This window comes from Panthera leo, chromosome B3 (genome assembly GCF_018350215.1).
Source record: "Panthera leo isolate Ple1 chromosome B3, P.leo_Ple1_pat1.1, whole genome shotgun sequence".
Lineage (NCBI taxonomy): Eukaryota > Metazoa > Chordata > Mammalia > Carnivora > Felidae > Panthera > Panthera leo.
The window spans coordinates 52,632,079-52,656,088 of NC_056684.1; the positions used below are offsets into that span (position 1 = coordinate 52,632,079).

At 44.0% G+C, this 24,010-nt stretch overlaps 1 protein-coding gene across 2 annotated transcripts in view; it reads right to left on the bottom strand.

Moving 5' to 3' along the window:
- Window positions 1–8,500: 8,500 nt before the first annotated feature.
- Window positions 8,501–24,010, bottom strand: part of GLDN (gliomedin) — a 59,844-nt gene continuing 44,334 nt past the window's right edge. For both annotated transcript variants that reach the window (XM_042942024.1, XM_042942025.1), the window contains 6 exons: window positions 18,868–19,005; window positions 16,731–16,868; window positions 13,895–13,978; window positions 13,672–13,797; window positions 12,509–12,659; window positions 8,501–10,150 (listed from right to left, as the gene is read on the bottom strand). In XM_042942024.1, the coding sequence (XP_042797958.1) occupies window positions 9,673–10,150; window positions 12,509–12,659; window positions 13,672–13,797; window positions 13,895–13,978; window positions 16,731–16,868; window positions 18,868–19,005 (1,115 nt within the window). In that variant the 3' untranslated portion in view covers window positions 8,501–9,672. The remainder of the gene's footprint in view (window positions 10,151–12,508; window positions 12,660–13,671; window positions 13,798–13,894; window positions 13,979–16,730; window positions 16,869–18,867; window positions 19,006–24,010) is intronic.

Genomic DNA, 24,010 nt, shown 5'->3' on the forward strand with positions numbered 1-24,010 from the left:
GGTATGGAAACAACAGAAGTGTCCACAGGTGGATGAATGGATAGAGAAAATGGGGTATATATGTACACAATGGGATCATGTGTACATAAACAAGAAGGCTTATTTGCAACAACACAGATGGACCTTGGGAATATTGTGCCCAGTGGAATGAATCAGACTGATTTCACTTACTGGTGGAATCTTAAGAAAAAAGAAAAAAAACAACAACCAAGAAACAAACTCAAAAACCAAACTGAGTTCATAGATCTAGAGAAAAATTTGGTGGTTTCCAGAGGCAGGGAAAGGTGGGAGGTAGATGAGTGGGTGACTAAGGTTAAAAAGCACCAACTCCCAGCTTTAGGAAAAACAAAAAGTCCAGGGATGTAATGTACATACAGCACAGTAATTACCATTACTAATACTGTACTGTGTATTTGAAAGTTAAGAGAATACATCTTAAAAGTTCTCATCACAAGAAAACATGTTAGTAACAATTTGTGGCAATATATGTTAACTAGACTTAGTGTGGTGGTCATTTCACAATATATACAAATACTGAACCATTATGTTGGGCACCTGAAGCTAGTATAATGTTAGCTCTTCATGATACCTCAATTAAGGGGCACCTGGGTGGCTCAGTCGGTTAAGTGTCCGACTTCTTCTCAGGTCATGGTCTAACGGTTCATGGGTTTGAGCGCCGCGTTGGGTTCTGTGCTGACAGCTCAGAGCCTGGAGCCTGCTTCACATTCTGTGTCTCTTTCTCTCTCTGCCCCTCCCCTGCCCATGCTCTCTTTCTCAAAAATAAACATTAAAAAAATCAAAATAGTATGGTATTGGCATAAAAATGGACACGAACAGAATAGGGAACCTAGAAATAAACCCACTCATCTGTGACCACCTTATGACCAGGAGTCAAGAGTAAACAATGGAAAGAAGGTAGTCTCTGCAATAAACTGCTGGGAAAAGTAGACAGCCACAGGCAAAAGGATGAGAGTGGACTCCTCTCTTACACCATATATGAAAGAATCAACTCGAATTGGGTTAAAGACATGAACATGAGACCTGAAATCCTAAAACTCCTAGGTGAAAACACAGTAGGTAAGTTCTTTGATGTAAATCTTGGCAATGATTTTTTTGATTTGTCCCTCAAAGCAAAGGCAACCAAAGCAAAAACAAACAAGCGAGATTACACCAAACTAAAAAGCTCCCACCCAGCCAAGGAATCCATTAGGAAATGAAAAGGCAAGCTGCAGAATGGGAGAACAAACATTAACACATCATATCTGATCGGGGTTGATATCCATAACATCTAACAAATGCCTATGACTCAGTAGAAAGAAATGAAACCATCCAATTAGAAAATGCCCAAGGGCACCAAGTAGATAGACATTTCCCCCAAATAAGACAGAGTAGCCAGGAGGAAGGTGAAAAGGGGCTCAACATCATGAATTAGAGCGATGCAAATCTAAACCACAATGACAGCACTTCACACCTGTTAAAACAACAAAGAGATAACATCAAATAGAAATGTAACAAAGGGATAACAAGTATAGGTAAGGATGAGAAAAAGGCATTTCCTTTTCACTGTTGTTAGCAATATAAATTGCTAAGGTGATATAGAGAATATTATGGAGGTTCAAATTATTAAAAATTGAACTTTCATATGATTCCATATTCCAGTCTGGGTATATACCCAAAGGGAATGAAATCTCTATCTGAAAAAGCTGTTTGCATCCAAATGTTCATTGTAGTCATAGCTATAATTACAATGACAGCCTAATTCGGAAACAACCTATTTGACCATTCACCCTGAGGTTCATGCTTGAGGGCATTATGCTCAGTGAAATTAAGTCTGGCAGAGAAGATATTCTTATGATCTCACTTACATGTGGAATCTAAGAAAATCCAATTTAAGGAGATAGAGAATAGATTATTTGTTGGGGGGGGGGCTTGTCAGTGGGAAATACATGAATGCGAGGTAAAGGTAACAGCTTCCAGTTATAGAATATATAAGTTCTGAGGATATAATGTATAATGTCTATATTTAACAATACCATATTGCATAATTGATGATTGCTAGAAGAGTAGACTTTTTAAAGTTCTCATCACACACACACACACACACACACACACACACACAGTTGCCATCACAAGAAAAGAATTTATGTAAGGTGATAGATGTTAGCTAAACTTACTGTGATAATTTTTTCACTTTACATATATCCTATAATTATGTTGTACACCTAAAACTAAGGAACGTTATAGGTCAATTATGGCTCAAACTGGGGATAAAAGCAAGAAAGACCTAATTGCCTTGCCAAAAAAGAAGCACAAAAAGAATGTGAAATAAAGACTTCAACAAAGAAAAGGTAAATGAATTTATCACCAGCAGATCTGCACTAAGAAATGTGAAAGTCGTGTATAGGAAGTCAGTCCCTCAATCCAAAAAGGAATGATACTAGATGGAGATCTATCTGCACAAAGAAACACAAATCACCAACACCGGTAACTACATAGGCAAAGAATAGACTTCTTTCTTCGTTATTAAAATATATTTAAAAGATGACTGTCTACTTGAATCAAAAATACTAATACTTGCTGGTTGCATACCATATGTACAAGTAAAATGCATAAGAACAATAGCACAAAGGCCAGGAGAAGAGAATGGAAATATATTGTTCTAAGTTTCTTATGCTAAAAAAGTACAGGTACACTGATAAAAATACGATAAACTCTAAAGGAAAATAAAACAGTAAGTTGTTTGTAACAACTTATACTTATTATAACCAAAAGCCCAGAAAGAAAGTAAGGTGGAGTTATTAAAAAATTCAGTCAGTTCAAAAAACAGCGGAAAAAGAAAAACAACAGATGAGACAATATCAAGATTATAGATTTAAGTCAACCATAACAATAATTACATTAAATGTAAATGGTCTAGCCAAGGGTCAGCAAACCTTTTCTTAAAGGGCTAAATAGTAATTATTTTATGTTTGCAGCAGGTTTCTGTAGCAATTACATAACTCTGCTGTTGTAGCACAAACAAAAACAGTGTCAGTCAATACATAAATGAGTGTGGCTGCATTCTAATAAAATATTATTTACAAAAATAGGTAGCCTAGCAGACTGTAGTTCACTAATTCCTTGTTTAAATACCTCCATTAAAAGGCAGAATGATTGTTCCAAGGGAATATCTCATTGTGGTTTTGATTTGTATTTCTCTGATAATTAGTGATGTTGACCATCTTTTCATGTGTTGGCCATTTGTATGTCTTCTTTGGAAAAATGTCTATTCAGGTCTTTTGTCCATTTTTTAAATCATCATCATCATCATCATCATCATCAGGTGTTGAATATAATGGCTAGTATCAAAGAGACCAGAAACAACACGTGTTGGCAAGGATGTAGAGACAAGGGAACCCTCGTGTACTGTTGGTGGGAAGGTAAATTGGTGCAGCCACTGTGGAAAACAGTATGAAGGTTCCTAAAAAAATTAAAAACAGAAGTACCATATGATGCAGAAACACAACTTCTTGGTATCTACCTGAAGGAAACAAACACTAATTTGTAAAGATATACACATCCCTATGCTTACTGCGGTGTTATTTACAATAGCCAAGATATGGAAGCAACCTAAGTGTCCAATGATAGATGAATGGGTAAAGAAAGATGTGTATATACACAATGGACTATTACTCAGCCATAAGAAAGAATGAGTTCTTGCTATTTGAGACAACATAGATGGACCTAGAGGATATTATGATAAGTAAAATAAGCCAGACAAAGACAAATACAATATGATTTCACTTATATGTAGAATTGAAAAAACAAAATGCACACAAAAAAAGAAATACACAAAAAAAACATAAATAGAATGTAAGTACAGAGAAGAAACTGGTGGTTGCCAGAGGGGAGGAGGTGAAGGGAGTGGGAGACACAAGCTTCTAGTTATGGAATGAGTAAGTCACAGGGATAAAAAATACAATATAGGGAATATAGTCAATGATATTGTAATAGCATTCTATGATGACAGATGGTAGTTATACTTGTGGTGAGTTTAATAGAGTTGTCGAACCACTATGTTGTACATCTGAAAATAATGTAACATTATGTGTCAACTAAACTTCAATAAAACAATAAAAAGAGGAACAGACTCATAAATACGGAAAATACATTAAGTCCTTTGGGTTTTTAATGGAGGCTTCATTACACAGCCATGATTGATTAAATCACTGGCCGCTGGCAACTGATTTAACCTCCAGCCCATCTCCTCTCCCTGGAGGTCAGGGTGGGACTCAAAGTCCCAACCTTCTAATGACATATTTGGGTGCCCTGGCAACCAGCCTCCATCCTTAGGTTGTTTAGGGGCTTTTCAAAAGTCACCTCATTAACAATAAAAGACATTTTTTATGGCTCTAATCACAGGAAATTCCAATAGTTTTAGGAGCTCTGTGTAAGAAAAGGGGACAAAGAACAAATATGTATGTCTAATTCTAAATCACAGTATCACACCAAGGGTCAGCAAACTGCACTGTAGGTCAAATAAAGCCTACCACCTGTTTTTGTACAATCTGTAAGCTAAGAATGGTTTTCTACATTTTTAAATAGTTGAGAGTCAAAAGAAAAACATTTTATGACACTTGAAAATTATGAAATTCAAATTTCAATGTCCAGAAAGTTTTTTTGAAATATAGCCATGCTTCCTCACTTATGTGTGGTCTAGGATTGTTTTTAGCTACAACAGCAGAGTTAAACAGTTAAGCAGAGACAGTGTGGCCTACAAAGCCTAAATTATTATCAGACCTTTTGCAGAAAAAAAATTGCCAACAAGCTTAGTGTAACCCAGCCCTGAATTTCCTCTGTTTCCAAATGACCACAAATACTACACACAATGAAATTTGGAAGCAGCCAACCTAGATATCCCCATCCCATACGGCAGGTTCCGAATCTTTCCCTGTCTGGGTCCTCACCTTGGTACAGCGAACTTCTCTGACTGTGAGTTTCACCTTCTTGGGAGCTTGGCAACTCTGATCAAGTCCAAGGTCGGGTCCTCATTTTTTCCTGCTCTCTACTGCAAGAGATCAGAACCTCTTTGTATGCTGCGAAGGAGGCCCTACCTGGGCTTTCTCACGTAGCTTTCAGTTGGCAATTAATTGGTTTCAGCGTTTTTATCTTTTTCCAGAGGGCCAATCAAGCTTAGCAACAGCCTCCCTCCTGATTTTGTTTCCTTTTTAGTCCCTATTTTTCCCTAATTCTCAAACATCTGATACATAACATTAGCTAAGGTATTCCTTTCCACTGGTATACCATTCATCACCAAAGTCTTAACAAATGGACCATCGCATTGTCCCAAAGGCTAATTGTGCTCAATCTACTACCAGCAATGGAGTCCTCATTGTAAACAGGTGGTGAATGATCCAGCTCCAAAACCTGATCTCAGTGGCTTCTTTTTAGGACCACATCTGTTTAGGGTTGCAGGACTCCCAGTCAAATTAGAATTTCAGACAAACAAGTTTTAATTGTAAATATATTCTGTACCATACCTGGGACATACTTACACTAAAAATGTTGTGGTTGTTCTTTATCTCAATTTAAGTTTTAACTGGGCATCCTGGAGTTTATCTGGCAACTCTACAATGGGTTGGGTTTCCCAGGAAGCAAGCTCTGGGATGGAGTTCAGCCAGGAGGATGTCATTGAGAAGTGCCCTTGATTCAGCACCTGTGGAAGGGAGGATGGAAGGGCAGAGGGAAAAGTCCATTTTTTTCATTATTAGAGTCAGTTTTATTGTAAATTCGTTACATTGCTAAGAACCATTTTTGGGGATGTGAAGTGTTAACCGCCTAATCAAACAGGCCAGCAGACAGAAACTGTGGTGTGGTGTCCCTGATGCAGTCCCCTCAACCCTTGAATAAGGCTGCAAGAATCTGATTCTCCATAAGAATGAACTGTGAAAGTAACAATAATTTATCAAGAATTATATCATTTTCATAGCATTTGTCATTTGACACAGAAAAATCAAAGGAGGTAAGTAATACTATTATACCTTTTACAGATGAAACAGAGGCTGAGGGATTAAGATACCTGCCCAAATTCACACCAATTCAGTTTTTTAAAATCTTATTTTATTTTTAGATCAAAATGTTATGTTCTTTCCAATTGCTTTCCCATGTCAATAAATTAGCAGATCTTCACTGAGTTTACGTCTGTCTCTAGTTCTAGTTACTGGTTTCCACATTTTTCGGGTTTTCCTATAGAGAACACATAGTCCGTATCAACGACTTTTCAGTATTCAGGAGTCAGCAAATTCCAAGAGTTTCAACGGAGGAGCAACCAATGTAATTCTTCCACAATATTGCTTTGGGTTGTTATTTTTTCTTGTAAATGTTACATGTAAATCAACAGGAGGTAAAAATAAGAATACACTTGTTTCAACGTATGACTTATTTTATTGACTAACGTTAAACAAACGGCAACCAAAAGAGAGACATTCACCATGATTAATTTGTTGTTCAGAATTGTTCAGATCTGTGGTTACAGATTGGACATCCCATCTTTTAATAGTGCGCTTGCTACACCAGGTCCCAGCAGCAGCGGAGAAACTGAAAAGCCCTATCACACACCTCTTCATGTGGTTTGACATCAGTCACAGACAAAATGCACCTTGAAGTTGGAAAGTGACTCCTGGCTCTTCAAGGATCATAGCGTCTCATTGGCCCCTCACTTAGCAATCTTGAAGGGAATGGCTGCGAAGGGACCTAAGCCTGGAACTCCTCATTTTAATTTTTTGTTAACATTTATTTATTTTTAAGACAGAGAAAGACACAGAGCACGCGCAGGGGAAGGGCAGAGAGAGAGGGAGACACAGAATCCGAAGCAGGCTCCAGGCTCTCAGCTGTCAATACAGAGTCCAAGGCGGGGCTCAAACTCCTGAAAATGAGATCATGACTTGGGCTGAGGTCAGACGCTTAACTGACTGAGCCGCCCAGGTGCCCCTGAACTCCTCATTTTAAAGCTTTCACCCCAGAACTCTTTCTCTGTCATAACATCTGTGCTTAGTGATCCACTTGAGACCATGACCGCCTGCACGGCTTTGAAAGGACACATTATCACTTTGAGAGAAAATGCTTTGAAATAGTGTCTGGCCTACATTTGAGGTTGGGAGGACAGTTTTATTTACTTTCCAGGGGAAAGCTATCTATTTTAGATTAAAGAAGAATTAGGAAATTATCTGCTTTGATTCTGACATCAGAAGTGCAGATATTTGAAAAGTGCTTTAAAGCAACTTTGATTATAAGTGACAATGTAAACTTCTAAAATGATATCTTGACTTAAAAACATTAGGTTGTACATTCTACTTTAGCAGTGAGCCCAAGCCTTTTTTTTTTTTTTTAATAAAGTAGTATTTGCAGGCAAGGAGTAAAATCTGGATTCTTTGCCTTGTGTAAAGACAAACCTTCAACCCTATTATATTGTTACTTACACCTTGCTCAGACTCAGTTATCCCGATATTAGTCCTCCATGGGGGAAAAAAAAAAAATCCCAGTATGAACTTCCCTAGCAGTGAGTATATAATCCCATACCCACAATTAAGGGAGTCAGGATAGTTCAGATATCAAGACTGAGGTTTCTAAAAAATTTTTTCTGAAAGGAATATGTGCTAATTCAACAAGATTCTTTGGTTGCTACCATATATATAATTAGTATTGGATGTATATATTACTAATACCACTATTACTATGAAACTGTATTCATATCCAGGTCCCCTATGTCCAAAAACAGAAACACATATATTCAAATACTTTTAAAGACTAGTATTCTCTACATGCATTGATCTTAAGTATGAAGCTATTTTACTTTGTTACAAAACATGAATCTGAAGAGTATTTTTTTTAAAGCTATGCTGACAGGACACAACCAATCTAACAGAGAAATGGAGAAAAGCTTTCAAATATCCGTTATTTTGAGAATACAACAACAAAGAAGTCCCCAGTAGCTGCCTAAGTGTTTTCAGGGGGTGGGGAGATTTAAATACCCAAATATGCACAGCCCATAAGTTTCAAAATGCTTCCATTAAATAAGTGATCAGGCCACACTCGGGGCCCCCAAGAATGAAAAACCCTGAGTGTGTGGCTCTCCAACACACACATGAATTCAGTGAAGGCAAACAGATAAAAAAATCTTTACATAAGATTTCTCTGGGTCCCCTTCCTTCCTGGCTGTGGGACCCCAGTAACTTTCCAGATTCCTCTCTCCTCTCAGCAGCCTTGCCCATACGCCAGGCTGCAGGATGTCTGAAGAACTGAATCGGCAGAAAATACATACTTAAGGGCATTCAGGTGCAAGTTAAACTGGATTTTTCTCCTAGCTTCCAATGGGATCAGATGACATCCTTTGAAACTACATTAGGGAAAGAGCGGTTTACTAACCGCTTTGGGGGAGGGCCACTTAATTTTATGCTGTTCTCACCCTTCCCCTCGACCAAACACTCAAACCGTATTATTACTCTTTCTTTGTCTGGAATAAAACAAAACATAACAAACAGCCTCTGGCGAATAAGCCCTGCCAACAATCAGCCTCACTTTATAGCCCAGAAGTTGGCAAACTTTTGGTGTAAAGGGCCAAAGGGTAAATGTTCTAGGCTTTGCAGGGCCCCTACTCAACTTTTTCGCAACAACTCAATTCTGCCACTGTAGAGCAAAAGTAGTCACAAACTCTGATACACAAGCAAAGGCGAATGACCCTGTTCCAATACAACTTCACAAAAACTTGCAATGGTCTAGCTTTGGCCTAAGGGCCATGGTTTGCCCGTCCCTGTTCTAGATAATAATCACAAATGGTGCCTCTTCCAAAAACTGCAAAGGGCTTCCCATGGTTCTAGCCAGATTAATGCCTACTCACATAATATTTAGTAGTTGATAGCAGATGCGTAGCAGTGAAAGCAGCAGCCAGGGTGACGTGAGGATTCAGTGTTTGTGATCTACAGCAGGATCAGAGACTGATAGGAACCTGGAAGTGCCTGTTTCTGTTTCATTAGCAAGCCTGAGTGTTGTAGCTGTGCCTGGCTTTTTTAACTTTGGAGCGGCAATCGCGAGCCCAGGATGATGCTCATTCCAGTGCTGTGGTGGCTGGTGCGGACGCAGAGAATGGTAATAAATTATGGGTAATGTGGTCCCTCCACAGCCTTAAAGGGTCCATGCAGCTTCCCAAGGCACTGAATACAAGTCACTACTAAGGAATTCATTGCTCAAGTGTTTGGGCTTATCAACTTGGAGGTAAATTTGCTCAGCATGTGGCTAAAAACCAAAAAACCAAACCAAATATGTAACAGCTGTGAAGGCAGCAACAGCCGAGAAGCACAGAAATCCCTACAGGTGGAGGGAGTCTTGCCAGTCATCTTTGGCAGCCCTTTCATATTACCAGTCAGGAAAACAAGGCTCACAGAGAGAAGGGTAACTTGCCCAGATAGTCTGTGGAGAAATCACCAAATCATAGCCATCTTGACCTCCAGTCTGTTGCTATTTTCCTCTAAGGAATCTGAATTTAAAGGGGGTTCCCTGACCATATAAACATTCAACTCATGTCATGAGATTATGACAGCTAAGGACCTGGTTACCCTAAAGACAAGTTTTATGTTGGAATATTAATGGTACCAGAGAACATCTGAAACTTGTCAAGGGGGAACAGAATGCATCTCATCACTGGTTTATTGTAGCTGACAAAAACCGCACAGGATAAAGCATTAAATGACCATCTTCCCATGAATATAAATGCTGGTCTCTCATATTGTAGGATAACATGGCAAGAACAGACTGGGAAGTTCTTAAATTAAAGTTTGCATTGATCTGTTTCCCTCCTAACAAATCAAAGGCAAATGTTATCCTCAGATCTTTGGTGTCCGTGACATAAAGGATCCCTTGGGCAATGAAGGCGTTACCGGCCTTGGTCTTGGGGTATGTGGTATTAATGTGTTGCACCACAGAGAATGTCCTCTCATCCAACTGGGCGACAAGAATGCTTGAGCCATCCACACTTGAAGCATAGATAATCCAAAGACCCTTTTCATCCACAGCTAAATTGAAGTAAGTCTTGGAATTTGCAAAGAGGTATTTTCGATCAAAATACAGGGCATTTTCAAGTTTCAGAGTTTGGGATGTTTCTTTGCCAAATTCAAATCTGAAATGTGGAAAAGGTAGATATGAGTCAGCATTTTTGTGGACAATGGTAGGTTTTTTGTTTTTTGCTTTTTGTTTTTGTTTTGCCTCCTCTATTAAACTGGGGTGGGGCTTGGGATTCTGCATTTCTAAATTCTAGGTCTACTGGTTTACCCACAATGCTCTGCATACCAAGGATGTAAAGGATGCCGACTACATCTAAAGTGTCCACCTTCATGCCACGTGCTCCAGGAAAATTCCTTACCCTCATGACTCCTCAGTTGTTTGCCAACCTCCTGAAATGCCCTAAGATTCTTAGATCTGCAAGGGGCCTTAAAAAATGATCTAGTCCAGTCTTTTCAGTTTACACATGAGAAAGTGACTAGCCCAGGAATATGAGTAAGTAGCCAGAGTTAGAATTTAGGTTTTCTAACTGCAATTTTGGGGGTTCTTCCTCTACCCCATGCTGGAATTTTTATGACAAAAATGTCACAGTGGTCTAAATGAAGAAGAAAGTTGTCAGCTGAGAAGAAACGTAGCCAAGTCAAGGCCATGCAGTTTTCTTGTCAGGAAAGTGACTGGATAAATTCAGCTACAACATGGAATCCCATGCCCTCAGCTCCTGGAGGCTGTCTGACCAGGCAGACTCCAAATCCAGACCATATCTAAAAGTTGATTATGATTCAAAAGTTTACCTAACTCCAGGAATGAAAATTCACGAACGTTAGGCTAAATGAGAAGAAAAACACAAGAGGGTGCCATTGAGCAGGAGAAGAAATAGGGGAAGCATGAATCTGCAGATATGCAGTGGAGCCTAAACTAACAAACTTGGAGTCAATCAAGAGACCCTGAGTTAAGTGTGAGAGACACCAGAGAAAATAAGGCCTTGAGAACAGCCTGCCTGCCCACCTCTGCTTCTTCCTCTGAATGTCTGGAGCTCAGAACTGCCAATCAGTCCATCAATACCGTTGGTCTGGTACCTAGCAGCTGCATTTCTTGAGGAGGCCTGTCCCCTCACAGGAAAAACATGGTCTTATTCCAGCCTGCCTGCCCCCGGGCCCCGCCTGTGGCCTGGCATAGAGCAGACCGAAGCAGTGTGTCAGACACACATAGCTTCATTAGAAGACACTCTTGGAGAGGCCAATCCTCTTTCTGGGGCTCACTCATCCTGGAACTCCCTTACCACCCTCATCCCTATGTAAAAACAGTGCTGTGGCAGTAGGGAGCTGCAGAATTAAATGAGGAGAAATGTCATGGGAAGGAATGTGTCTGGGGAGTACTGGCTTCTGAACAGGAGGTGGGTTGGTTGTGTTTGCTGTTAACACAAGACTCTGCCCAATGAGGTAGCCAGGGAGATATGGAAATGATGGGGAGGCCTGGGAGAGAGGAATGAGAGGGGGAGGAGGAGATGCTTCCAGCCACAGCTGACATGTGTCCCACCCCCATCCTCACCCACACTCAATGCCAGCAAGGTTGTTGCGATTGGACCTCACCAAGTGGAGGAGGGCCGTGAGGGCAAGGGAAGAGGGACCCAGCCCTCTCTCAGGTCCTTATCTCTTGTTTTGGATGACTAGGACCATGGCTTTCATAATACTGGAATTATCTCAGATAAGGGTACAGCTGGAGGGCTGCAGACCACAGGAGGTGGTGTCTTGTCCAAGGCCATGGAGTGAGTAGGCAAAGTTGGAACCTGACTTGAGCTCCCTACTCTCTTCATTTCCCAAGATGCCCTGCCTCGGCCCAAAACCTGATTTCTTCTTGAGCCACAAAGACAAAATTTTAGCAATTCTTTTGGGGAGCCAGGAAGATATGGCTGCCACCCCGAGCACAGCTTACCCAGGTGACCACTTTCCTTCCCCTTGGTAAGCAGAGAGGAAGACAGGTGGCCTGGCAAGGGCTCCATCAAGATGACAGATCAATCTGAACACAAAGTTCCCTGGCTTTGCACTGTCATCCTTAGTCTTCAATGATCTCAGCTGGGACATGAAATTCTTCACACCCAAAGTTTTTCAGAAACTTTGAGTGTGTGTGAACCTTCCTGCCTAGGGAGAGCTAGGTTCTGGCTGCTTCTTTTCTCAAAGGATGACAAAGCTGCAGCCCTAATCACACCAGGTCTACTTCCCTCTGGCTCTGACCTTAGTCTTGGTGTCCCAAGCAGCAATGTTGCAGATCCCAGGTCAGGGCTGGGTCATGGGGCTCACTCACTGTTTCCTGTGGTTCATTCAGTCAGAAAACCCTGACTGACCTCTGTGTGCCAGGCTCTGGGGACAGGAAGATGATGGCACCATAGTCCCAGACCCTAAGTAGCTCTCAGATTACTAAAGCACCACACAGGTGCTGTCTGGGATGCGGAAAGACAGCTGTGACCCAGATGACTCACCTCACTATGGTGTTGGAGCCTCCTTTGTGGTAGTAGAGACAGTTGTTGTGAACGGCATGCCCGCAGCCATGGAAATAATATGGGAGATGCACGAGAGTGTAACTACCATTCAACAGGGAGGGTTGGTCTTTGAATTCCTTCACCCTGATGCCTGCAGGGGGAAAGCCAGGGAGAGGCAATCACAGCTTGGGAGTGAGTCAGGGGAGAGAGTTAGAAAGAGGGAACTTGAGAGTGAGGTGTCCTGCAAGGGTTCATGTCCAGGTTAGAGTCTCAGACTCCCAAACTCAAAGTCCAGTTCTCTTCTCTGGATTCCAGAACCATGCTTCAAAGGTATGAGCCACAGAGTTTGGCTTTACTCCTCCTAGGAAAACTGTATCACTCCCTCCCAGCATACCCTAGATTGTTTATAAAATCTATCAGACCGATATAGGCCTGTACTGGGAACAGCAAACACTTGGCACTTGGGCAGTCACCTCCTGCCTCCTCCTGCCACTGCTAATTCACAGTGTTCCTCTTTCCTTCTGAGTCAGCGTCCTTCTTAGCTGGCAACCCACACAGTCACTACCCGCTGATCACTTGGCCCTGATGAAATGGAGCAGAGTGTCTCAGCTATCGCTCTGACCAGTGAATATGGTCAGACCTCTTCTGGAATGAGGTTACTGCTACCCTCACTGGCAATCCCTGACCACGTCCCTCTGGGGCAGTATAACTAGGGTCATGCTTAGATGCAGTGTGTCTGCAAGATGGCGCTTCACCTTCTCCCCTGGGCTCTCTGTCCAACAGATATCTGAGAAAGATGGCCAAAAGTACTCTCCTTAAAGAAAGATGGACAGTGCACAAGAATTTGTCTGATATTTCTTCCACATTATGGTTTGGGGCTTTTAAAGACTGGAGTCATAATGATATTTGCTTCCTTCTGGATAAGATAAGTTGGGAATACCCCGGTCATATCCTTGTGACCTGAACTGCAAGGCTTGTCACCAGTGTGCTCAACTGAGAAAAGTGTTCTGCCCACGCATTTGTGCTGTCTGAAATAAAGGGCAGTTCTGTGACACCAGTCAGCAGGGATTTCAGACACACAGAGATAGAAGAAGCCTGAAGGCGGGCAACAGATTAAAGGCACAACTACCACAATGATGTGGGTCATTGTCAAGTGAAGGTACCTGAGAAATGTTCAGTCACCCAGATCCGCTCATCACTCTTGTTAGCAGACTCTCTTATCCAAGTCCCAAATGTCTCTTTAACTTTCAGTACTTGTGTTGGATTTCCAATGGAAGCGATCATGGATTCTGTCAAAAGAAGAGAAAGGAAAGTCATTCACCTACCAATTATGAATTTAAGACATCCAATTTCTGAATTTCAAAACAAGATGCTTTGCCTCTGCACCTGCTTGTGGAGAATGGTGTTCCCCGCCTTTCTCATCAGCTTTTCCAACCAAGGTATCATCATTTGGTATGGCGCATGTCTCCCCTAAAACAACGACAATGGCAACGATCAGAGCCAGTGCAGGCAGCACAGTGAGACTCATGTAACTTTATTATTGGTGCTCTCCCCCACCTCATTCCAGACTCTAGTCCTATAAGCTTTCTTTATAATAGGTCTACCAAGTTTTTTGGTTGCTTGCTTTTAAGCAACAAGTCATATACTCCCAATTCCACACCCTCGCCCCTCACCTCCACCACTTGGTGAGTTCCTAATACGCTTTCTAGGAGCACAGTTGCTAAAGTAATACAATCTCAAGAGGCTGTCAGTAAAAGGGAAAAAGTGGTCTGTCCAAGCCCTCAGAATTCTGGGGGTGGGGGGTGGGGGGAGAAGAGACTTACTGATAATTTCCTGGCCCCTCTGGGCAGGTGGTAGGTATCACTATCATGGATTGCATTTTCCAGGAAGGATTTTCACTTTCAGGGAAGATGATGGGTCCTCATGAGAGGGTGGCCCCCTTTACCCTGTCTTTCTGGATGCCAGAGGGAGGCATCACAGAAGAAGGAGCCCAGAGATGTTTGAACTCCCCCCCACCACTTCCCACCTGTGTCTGCTTGAAGGTCTATGAGATGTAGGTCCTTGACAGGCGCCCAAGTTATAGTTGTTTTGAAGCTATACCTAAGTGAGAAGCCATCAGGCCTGGGTTGTAATTGTTACCTTTAACAGATGGGCTTAATTCAGACCTTGGTGAAGAGGTGTCTTGGGGCAGCAGAAGTAGGACAGAGAAGGAGGGGAGGAATATACCCATGTGAAGACAGGGAGTGGGTCAGCTGGGGAGAAGGACCTGGTCTGGGGCAGGTTGAGGCAAATCAGGCTTTCCAGAGAAGTTCAGGTCCATTTGCCTAGACAAATTCTAAGAGGTTCAAGTCACCTGTAGTTGCTAGATAGAAAGGATTACCTCCATTGTCCCAAGACCAGCTCATGGAATAATCTGGAGAGATTTTTTTATTAGTAAAATAAAGGGCAGGACCCTCTGCAGTCTAAGCTTCTTTCTAGCAGGATGAGCCTATATTTGCCCCGAGTCCTCCTGTCCCCTGATGAAAGCAGTTTTGGGGAATGTGTTATGATTCCCCACTCCCCATGCAATTCTGCTGCCTCTGAGTTTCATCTGGACTTTCTACTAAGGAACTTGGTTTTCGTACAGGAAAGGGACAGAGAGACCCTCCTGTTCTTCATCTAAAGAAAAGACTCTCATTAATTCATGTTGTACCAGCCTGCTTCTAAAGCTGTGGGGGCGGGAGGGAGCTTAAAGAAATGGAATTGGAGCAGGAGAGAAGGCCAAGTTCAGATGCAAGATGCCTGGCAACAGAGGACTCATTTCTAGGAGGCCAAGTGGAAGATTATGGCCTCTCCTTTAAAGCAGTTTTCACAACTCTGAGGCCCAGCCCCTGCTCAGTAGGCAGGCCAGGCAGAGGCAGGTGTTGCTCCAGCACCCATGCCCTGGCTGACATAGTCTTTAGCAAACTGGGACTCTGCAAAAGCTCAAGTCAGATTCCCCCTTCTTCCAGGCGAAGGTTCCTGTTCAGCTTATTCTCCAAGGGCAGCTGAACAAAGGGCTGAAACTAACAGAGGGGGTGGTGCTGAGCCCCAGGCTGAGGGGGGCAGCTTGGCCCTGAGGCTGTGATTTCTAACTAACTGCTGGGCAGAATCATAATCAGGCTGCACTGACTGGGGGACGGGGTGGGGGTAACATCTTTGAAAGCACTGATTTGCCCACTTTGACAGCTGATGTGTGCCCCAAAAGCCTTCCTAAAAGACCAGGGCACTAAACAGAACTAAAGACCATGTAGGAAAGCAGCAGGGAAGCCCACAGCAAGTGTGAAAGAAACTCCAGTTGGTATCCTCCTCTCTGTTTGCCACTGACATGATGCCATCAAGTGGTGCCTTCTCGTGGCCTGACCAGGAGTCGGTCCCGGGTCACCACTCTGGGAAGAAGTTCTAGCATCACGTTAGAAGTATTTTCTATTTATATGGCCCTTGATTTCTAATTAGCTTTCAATCCTATGGCCACCTCTGTCACAGATTGGCCGACAGACAAGTCCTCTTGGCCTGCCAGAGATCAGGCGTCCCTTGCCCTGGGTTGGCTTAGTCTCAATGTGTGGATTTCCATCTCTGAAAGGAAGATGCTCTAAGAGAAGGACTTTAGAGGCAGGCAGACATGGGTTTGAATCCAAGCTCTGTCACTTACTAATTGAGTGACCTTGGGTAAGCTACAATAGCTCCTTAGCATTTCAGTTTTGTATCTATAATTTGGTGGCAATACCGATTCCTGTATCATTTTGTGAACCAAGTACTTAGCACTGTGCCCTGCACGTGGTTAGCACACAAAGCTTTGCAGTGGTGAGGACAGAACTGTAGTACTGTGGGGAGTTAACCAATCTGAACCTCCCCCTCAACTCCCCAGCATCAGTCAAGCCCTTCACGTTCCCAGAGTAAATAGCTTAGCCTTTGAGACCCTTTCAGGGGAAAGGGATGGTGAATTTGGCAAAGAAGAGGAATAGACTGGTGACAGATGAGGGGAGAGTGATGAGGGAAGGGTGTGGGAGGCCAATTCTAAACCTGCTACCAGTTCTCCCCTGGGGCAGACTGCCCAAGCCATTTGCATGTTGCAAGGGGGAATCTCTAGCTTTTGGCAGAATCTCCCTCTGTTTAAAAAATCTGGTTGCAAAGCCTGGGTAAAGCCTGAGAGTTTGGGATCATTAGCTCAAGGGGCGGGTTCTCTGGGGCAGGGGCTGGTAACCTGGGCACTGGCCATTGAACATGTTTGGCTGCCGTAGGCCTTTAGATCTTCTGCTTCCGGGGGGTCCTGGGGGACCTGGAGGGCCTGGGGGCCCAGGTGGGCCAGGCGGGCCAGGTGGGCCTTGGTCACCTTTGGCACCTGGAGAGAGAGAAAGGGGTGCAGGGAGAGAGATTGATTCAAGAGCCATAAACAGAGATGGGTTTCTCCCAGGGGAAAAGAGGATGAACAGCCCTGGGGAGGACTGATGAGCCCCCATTCCCAGGCATAACTGTATTCTAGCCCTGGCCGTCCAAAGTCGAGAAAGTACCCATGGCAGATGTTGAGTTCCAACTATGTGCCAGGAACTGCACTAAGAAGTTTACACATCTCCTCCTCCATTGTTCTTCCCAACCATTCTGTGAGACAGTATTAGTAGCCCCTCAGTGACCTCAGTCTCGGGGAAGTTCAGTGCTTTGCCCACGGTCACAACTGGGAACAGGCCTGCAACTTAACCTCAGGTATGTCTCACACCAAAGCTCATGCTCATTTCACTGGCCACGTTGAAGGATCTCAACCCTGACTGCTTATTAGAGTCACCTAGAGTCAGTCTAACACAATTCTACTGCTTGGACCCCATCCAGAACAGTTAGATCAAAATGGTGAGGAGATTGGTCATCTGTATTTTTTAAAACCTCCTAATATGCTGCCAGGTATGAGAAGCACTGCTCTGTGTGGTAGGAGAAATCAGGAGATCTTGTCCAGCCTGTGACCTTGGTCAGGCAGCTTAACCCTCTGAGCCTGTTTCTTTACTTCCAGACTGAGTCTCATCCTCCCTGTCCTGCCCTGTGATAACCCACTGAGGTCACTGGCGTGAGTGGGCAAGCCAGGGCCACAGAGGCTAGAGGCAGGACCAAGCCCACTCAGAAAGGGGCAGATCTGTAGGCAGAGCAGACATGATCTGCCCTCATAGGCCTTGTCTGCTCTCTGACCAGGGAATACTCAGCTCTGCCTGATCTCTGGAATTGGGGTACACTCAGTGATGTTGCTTTTCTGAATGGTTTGTCATCACCCCTCACTTGTTCAGTAGTATAGGGGAGTGCGGTGTTCTGGATGTGTAGATTCCCATGTAAGTGAAGTATAACACGATCTCGTATTTTCAAAATTTATTCACGAATCTATGATCCTGTCAAAATACTTCTTAAATTATATATATTTTGCATAGCAACTTCCCTGTGTATGAAACAAAGCATTCTAAACATAACTTGAGCTTTCCTTGATGCTTTGGTCCTAGCACAGTGCCTGGCAAAGAGTAAGTGCTCAACAGATTTTGAGTGGCTAGATGGGTGACTGATTCAGGGTCATTATTCTTGAACATCTATCATCTTAGCTTCTTGAGGACAGATGTCCTGTCTTACTCATTTTCATATTCATATTCTCAGCTACTACCAAAGTCTCTAATTCATAAATGGTGTTCTTTGATATTCAAAAAGGTTTATTGACTACATTAATAGGATAGTTATGTCTCTGAAGTGCTGTGCTTTTAAAATTCTTCTGCCCCTTCCTCCTCCATGCCCATCAGCTGTCACCTATCTTTCCACCATGTGATTGTCCTTCTGGTTTGTTGTGCCTCTACCCCCCCACCCCACCCCAGAGGCCATCCATCTGCTTTGAACCTGGGCTGGAAGCCAGAAAAAGAAGATCGGCAACCGTGTCTGCCCAATTCTACATCCAAAAGCTGAGGATTAAGGTCTGAAGATGATCCTACCTGGATTGTGAAGAAAATACCTGAGTTTTCTGTCAGTTTGTCCTCTGAGGTATCTTAAATTGCTTGCTTACTTGTCTTATTCTACATTGTGCTAGGCTTAATAGATATTTGGAAAAAGGAAGCTCCTGTCATCCTAATTCAATCTAATCATGATGTTTAGACCTGAATTATCTAAACTGTTTATGCTGAGATCTCAGATTTGGTCTCGCCAACCTTGGGGTAACATGCACAGTTTTTTCCTTCTTGGAAGCACAGCACTCTAAAACATGCTGCAAAGCAGATGGGCACGCAAAGTAGAAAAGGAGAGAAAACCTGTGCTGCCTCTGTACTAAAAACCAGGCTGGTTTGTGGGCCTGATCACCCTGGGAGACAGCCCAAGTGCCAGCCACTTACCTGTGGGGAGCACATCATTGGACACATCCCCTTTGTCTCCTTTGTCCCCCTTTGGCCCTGGTGGGCCCTCATTTCCAGTCAAACCCAGCTCACCAGGGTCTCCCTTTTCCCCTGGAGTTCCTGTGGCTCCAGGTGGCCCTGAGGGGGGAAAAATAATTTATTAGCCTACAGCGCAAGAATCTCTGGTACACAACTTTGTGATATTGTACTTTGTACGTTTAAGATGAAGTGGCTTCAGTAGCCAAATGCAGAAGACTCTGTAACCATTTTAGGACAGCAGCATGATTATAGATTCATTGACAAATAGTATTTCCAGGTGGCTCTTCTGAATATTTTAAAGACATTTGCCTGAGCCAACAGGTTGAAGAGAGAGGAGTGGACCAGAAAGGGACAATCACAGCAAGGGCAGAAGGAAGGTAAGGCCTGATCAGAAGTTTTTCACGCAGGAAGAGCGGAGCACTCAGATGGGACTGTTCGGTGCTAGAAGGGTACGTGCATTGCTTGGTTTATTCCTCACCACATACTGGAGTGGTGAGCTAGTAACGTATCCTTACTGTCATTTCATAGAAGCTGGAACTCAGGCTTACAGTGGTTATCACTGATGCCACTAAGTGAGCAGGCAGAGATCTTCTGATTCCATCTCCGGTTCCTTTTCTGTGACATTTCAATGCAAAATGCTTTTAATCAAAATAGCAAAACAGATAGAGTTGCTCTAGCACAAGCATGAAGAGGGATGATGATAGTGTGAACACGATGCTGTGTGTGAAATGTCTGCCTCTGTTCCCAGGGAGTCCTGACTATGGGAATTGCAGACCTGTCACTCATAGCTCAAAATAGGTAAGAATCTATGCAATGGCCCATCTCAGCACGGACTATGGAGAGTACAGCATTCTGATCCCTGAGAGAAAGGAAGCAAACTCGGTGCATAATATGATTACTATGCACTGCTGGCAGGTAGTTTCCAGACAGCAGCACCATTATTTGCATTGATCCTCCCTCCAGATTTTAAAATCTGGACCCACTTCCTACCAGCCCCACAGGATCCCAACAGAACTGTCTCAAGAGAATCAGAGGATTAGGGATTGGAAGGCACCTCAGAGGTGACTCGGAGTAACCTCCCATCCTACCCTAAAAGCCCCTCTGCACTATCTGATAGGCCCTTCTCAAGTCCTGTCAGCAATGGGGAAGTTATTACATCACATCATATCACAGATCATACTGGAATACTCTGCATTGCCATCAAAGGCAGTATCCCCCCAAAACCTACAGCTGCAGTTCTTGGCACCTTTTCTTTATGCTGGGAAGTGATAAATGTTCAATGTGGTTTTTGCTCTTCCAGCTACGGACCGCCCCAAGGAAGACAGCAGTGTGCTCAAGAACCTTAAAGTACTGATCACTGTTAGACAACACAGTGAGCAGAGAAACGTCTGCTGGACTTCAACCAACCATAAGAACCACACCTGCACAAAAGCCATGAAATTCAGCTGTGGCAGAGGGAGTAGGAGGCACCGGCTTGCCTGCCTCTGCCAGTGGTGATGTCGGGTGGGTGTCATGCACTGGGACGCCCAATTCCCAGTGAAGAGCTGGGAACACAGTGGAAGAGGATGTGAACAAGAGTAGGGGCAGCCCTTCCGTTGTGGGCACTTGCTCTGCTATGGATTCAGTCACACAGATGGCAAACCAAGCCCACTGGGGGGTGGGGGGGAGGGCATGGCTCATCATGCATCTCTCACAACAGCTCTGAAAACCCATGGTTCTGGGTCATCCCTGCCCACAGTCATTAGGACATCTTGCTGGAAAGTGGTTCACTCACTTAAGAAGAGCCCTTAATCAGTGACCTCTGCACACAAAGATGTCCTTTTGTCAGTACTTTAAATAGGCAATTTGGCACATTATCTGAAGGACACAAAAGACTAGAACGTTGCCATAGAGTCTGGCCAGCACATTGCACCAAGCGTAACTGATAACCTTATAAAGGTTTCACATGACCCCGATTCAGCAATGCTCAGGGAAATGGTATTTTCTACTTATTTCAGGTTTTTTTTTTTCAGGCATTTATTCTAGTCACAAAGAGCCTTACTGCATCAGCATCCAGTTTCCCCTTCTTTGCCTTTATTCCTTCCTTGTATGTCTTTTCTTTTCCTTCTCTAAAAGGCCACATATGAATCAGGAAAACGTTCATACTGGGGGCGCCTGGGTGGCTCAGTCGGTTGAGTGTCCGACTTCGGCTCAGGCCATGATCTCATGGTCTGTGGGTTCGAGCCCCGCGTTGGGCTCTGTGCTGAGGCTCAGAGCCGGTGCTCAGAGCCTGGAGCCTGCTTCAGATTCTGTGTCTCCCTCTCTCTCTGACCCTCCCCCGTTCATGCTCTATCTCTGTCTCAAAAATAAATAAACATTAAAAAAAATTAAAAAAAAAAAAAGAAAACGTTCATACCATAAGGCAGCTGTTGTAATGCTGCCCCCACAGGGGTGAGTACACAAAACCAAAGATCTTAAAGACCTCTGCTTAAGAATATATTTTGATTTGGGGCGCCTGGGTAGCTCAGTCGGTTGAGCGTCTGACTTCGGCTCAGGTCATGATCTCACGGTTGGTGAGTTCGGGCCCCACATCAGGCTCTGTGCTGACATCTTGGAGCCTGGAGCCTGTTCAGATTCTGTGTCTTTCTCTCTCTCTGCTCCTCCCCCCCACACACCCTGTCTCTCTCTGCCTCTCAAAAATAAAGAAAACTTATTTTAAAAAATTAAAAAAAGAATATATTTTGATTCTTAGCTGGGCATGCATGATCATTTTTAAGTTTTCCTTCTGAAAGGGTGGGGGATGCTTTGTCTCTACACAGCATTTCTCTTACAACCAATGCCTCCGACAAAGTTTCCTCTCGTCCCGCCTTGGCCGTGCCCTGGCCATGCCACGTCAGAAGTACAGCACCACCTAACTGCATTCACCATCAGAGGCGCCGTGAGCGGCACTTTCCAGCCTGGCCAGCCTCAGCAGTGCACAGCAATGCTGTTCCACTGTGTAGCCTGGCCCCTGACATGGTGTGTCCCGTGATTTCTGGCGGGCTTGAGTCAGCACATTCTGCAGAGAAGAGAGGCCAGCTTCTTGCCTGACTCACATGCTGCAAGTGTCTCTCTGCTATTTTCCTTCTCCAGTGGTGCCCACGCAAAACAAACTGTCTTACCAGCTTTAGAGTTTGGGGTTGTGTGATGTCCCTGGGGTCAACGCCAGCATCTTCACGGCAGGGGGTGAGGGAGGATGGCTTATTTCTGGCAGAACCATCTGTCACTGACTGAGGCGGGGAGGCACAAGGGGGCCAGAGGGTGTCACAGGAAACCCAGTCCCAAGATTAAGAGGAGAGCATTTATTTCTGTTTTATGAGGATTCCATTTTTCGAGACGACAATGCAGTATTAACTCTTAATAAGAAAGTGAGAGACAGATGGAAAAAAAGAAAATGCTTGGTTTTGAGGCAAGAGAATGTCAGACTTCATCAAAGATGTTAGTTGCAAAATTGACAACGTTTAAGACCCTTTAGGTCTCTCTCTCCAAACCTCAGTCAGTGCTTTCAAATGAATACTGGCATTTCAACTTAGATTTCCTTTTGGATTAAAATCAAGTTTTGGAAACAACAGCTAACACTAATATAGCACTTAGTATGTGTCAGGCCCTGTTCTAAGCACTACATATATATATCTCATTTAATCTTATAAATGACATTATGAGGTTGATACTGCTATTGTCCCCATTTTACAGATGAGGACACTGGCACAGAGTGATTAAGCAACTTGCCCAAGGACACACAGCTAGTAAGTAGAAGAGCCAGGGCCCAAACCTGGCCCATGCCATCAGCTCCATGCTATTCCATCGTTGTTCAGCCAAGGGCGGAATCTGAGGGTTATCTCTGCTACTTCAGTCTCCTGGAAACAGTGGTTCTAGATCCCTTTCCTCTGGTTTCATCAGGTTTTTCATCTTCTCAAGAGCCCACAGAGGCCCCCCGCTGCCTCCTGCAGACATGATCCTGCCTGGGTCCCCACTAGCATCCAGGGGCAGTCTCACTAATAATCTCTCTGGGCTCAGTCTTCCTGTTCTCCCCACGCAACGCCCTCCCCAGCTCCGCTCTAATTACTTCTGAGATATTGATCACACTTCTCTCTCTTGTTCCTTACACTTAGCCCTACTACACAATCCATCTTCTACACAGGGCCCTATTTGTCCATTGTTTGCGCAGGAAAGTTCAGCTTTCTCTTCTGGCAGTATTACCTGCTGTGCAGTAGAAAGCAGTCTTCAAATCCGAACGAGCTTTTGAGTATCTGCCGTGTGTAAGATACATCCTCTCTTTCAACTGGATGGGAAGCTATTATGGAGGAAGCTATGCTCTATTCTTCTCATTCATGCACACACGTATGCATGCACGCCTGTATACTTCATTCATCAATTCTTTATTAAGCCTCACCTGGGCCTGGCAGAGAGCTGTGCCAAATAATAGAATACATAAGACATGGTCTCTCCTTCAGAGACAAGCACGAAAGAAGACTATTTAAAAACTGGAAACCAGGGGCGCCTGGGTGGCCTAGTCGGTTGAGCGGCCGACTTCGGCTCAGGTCATGATCTCGCGGTCTGTGAGTTCGAGCCCCGCGTCGGGCTCTGTGCTGATGGCTCAGAGCCTGGAGCCTGTTTCAGACTCTGTGTCTCCCTCTCTCTGGCCCTCCCCCGTTCATGCTCTGTCTCTCTCTGTCTCAAAAATAAATAAACGTTAAAAAAAAATTTTTTTTAAATAAAAAAAATAAAAACTGGAAACCATGTAGGACTTGTGGGAACCCACCCTCCTCAGTGTACAGGTGAGACCAAGGCAAGGCCCTATGGTACAGTGACCTGTCCAAGGCCTCAGAGCCAGTCAGGGACAGAGGCAGATGCTCCTGGGACTCATTCCACTGCACTCCTCTGCCTGAAAGCAGGGCAGGAAATAAGAGGCACAAAGCCAACTCTGTCTCCCTGCCAGGTTATTACGCACTGGACTGCATGTTCTTGCACGTGTCCTGCAGACTTCTTTGAAGGACTGGCCACCTCCTGGCCCTCACAGTAAGACTCGGCATTAGGCTCAGGCCCAAGGGGGTGAGCAGCCCTGTGTCCTTCAGTAATTAACGGC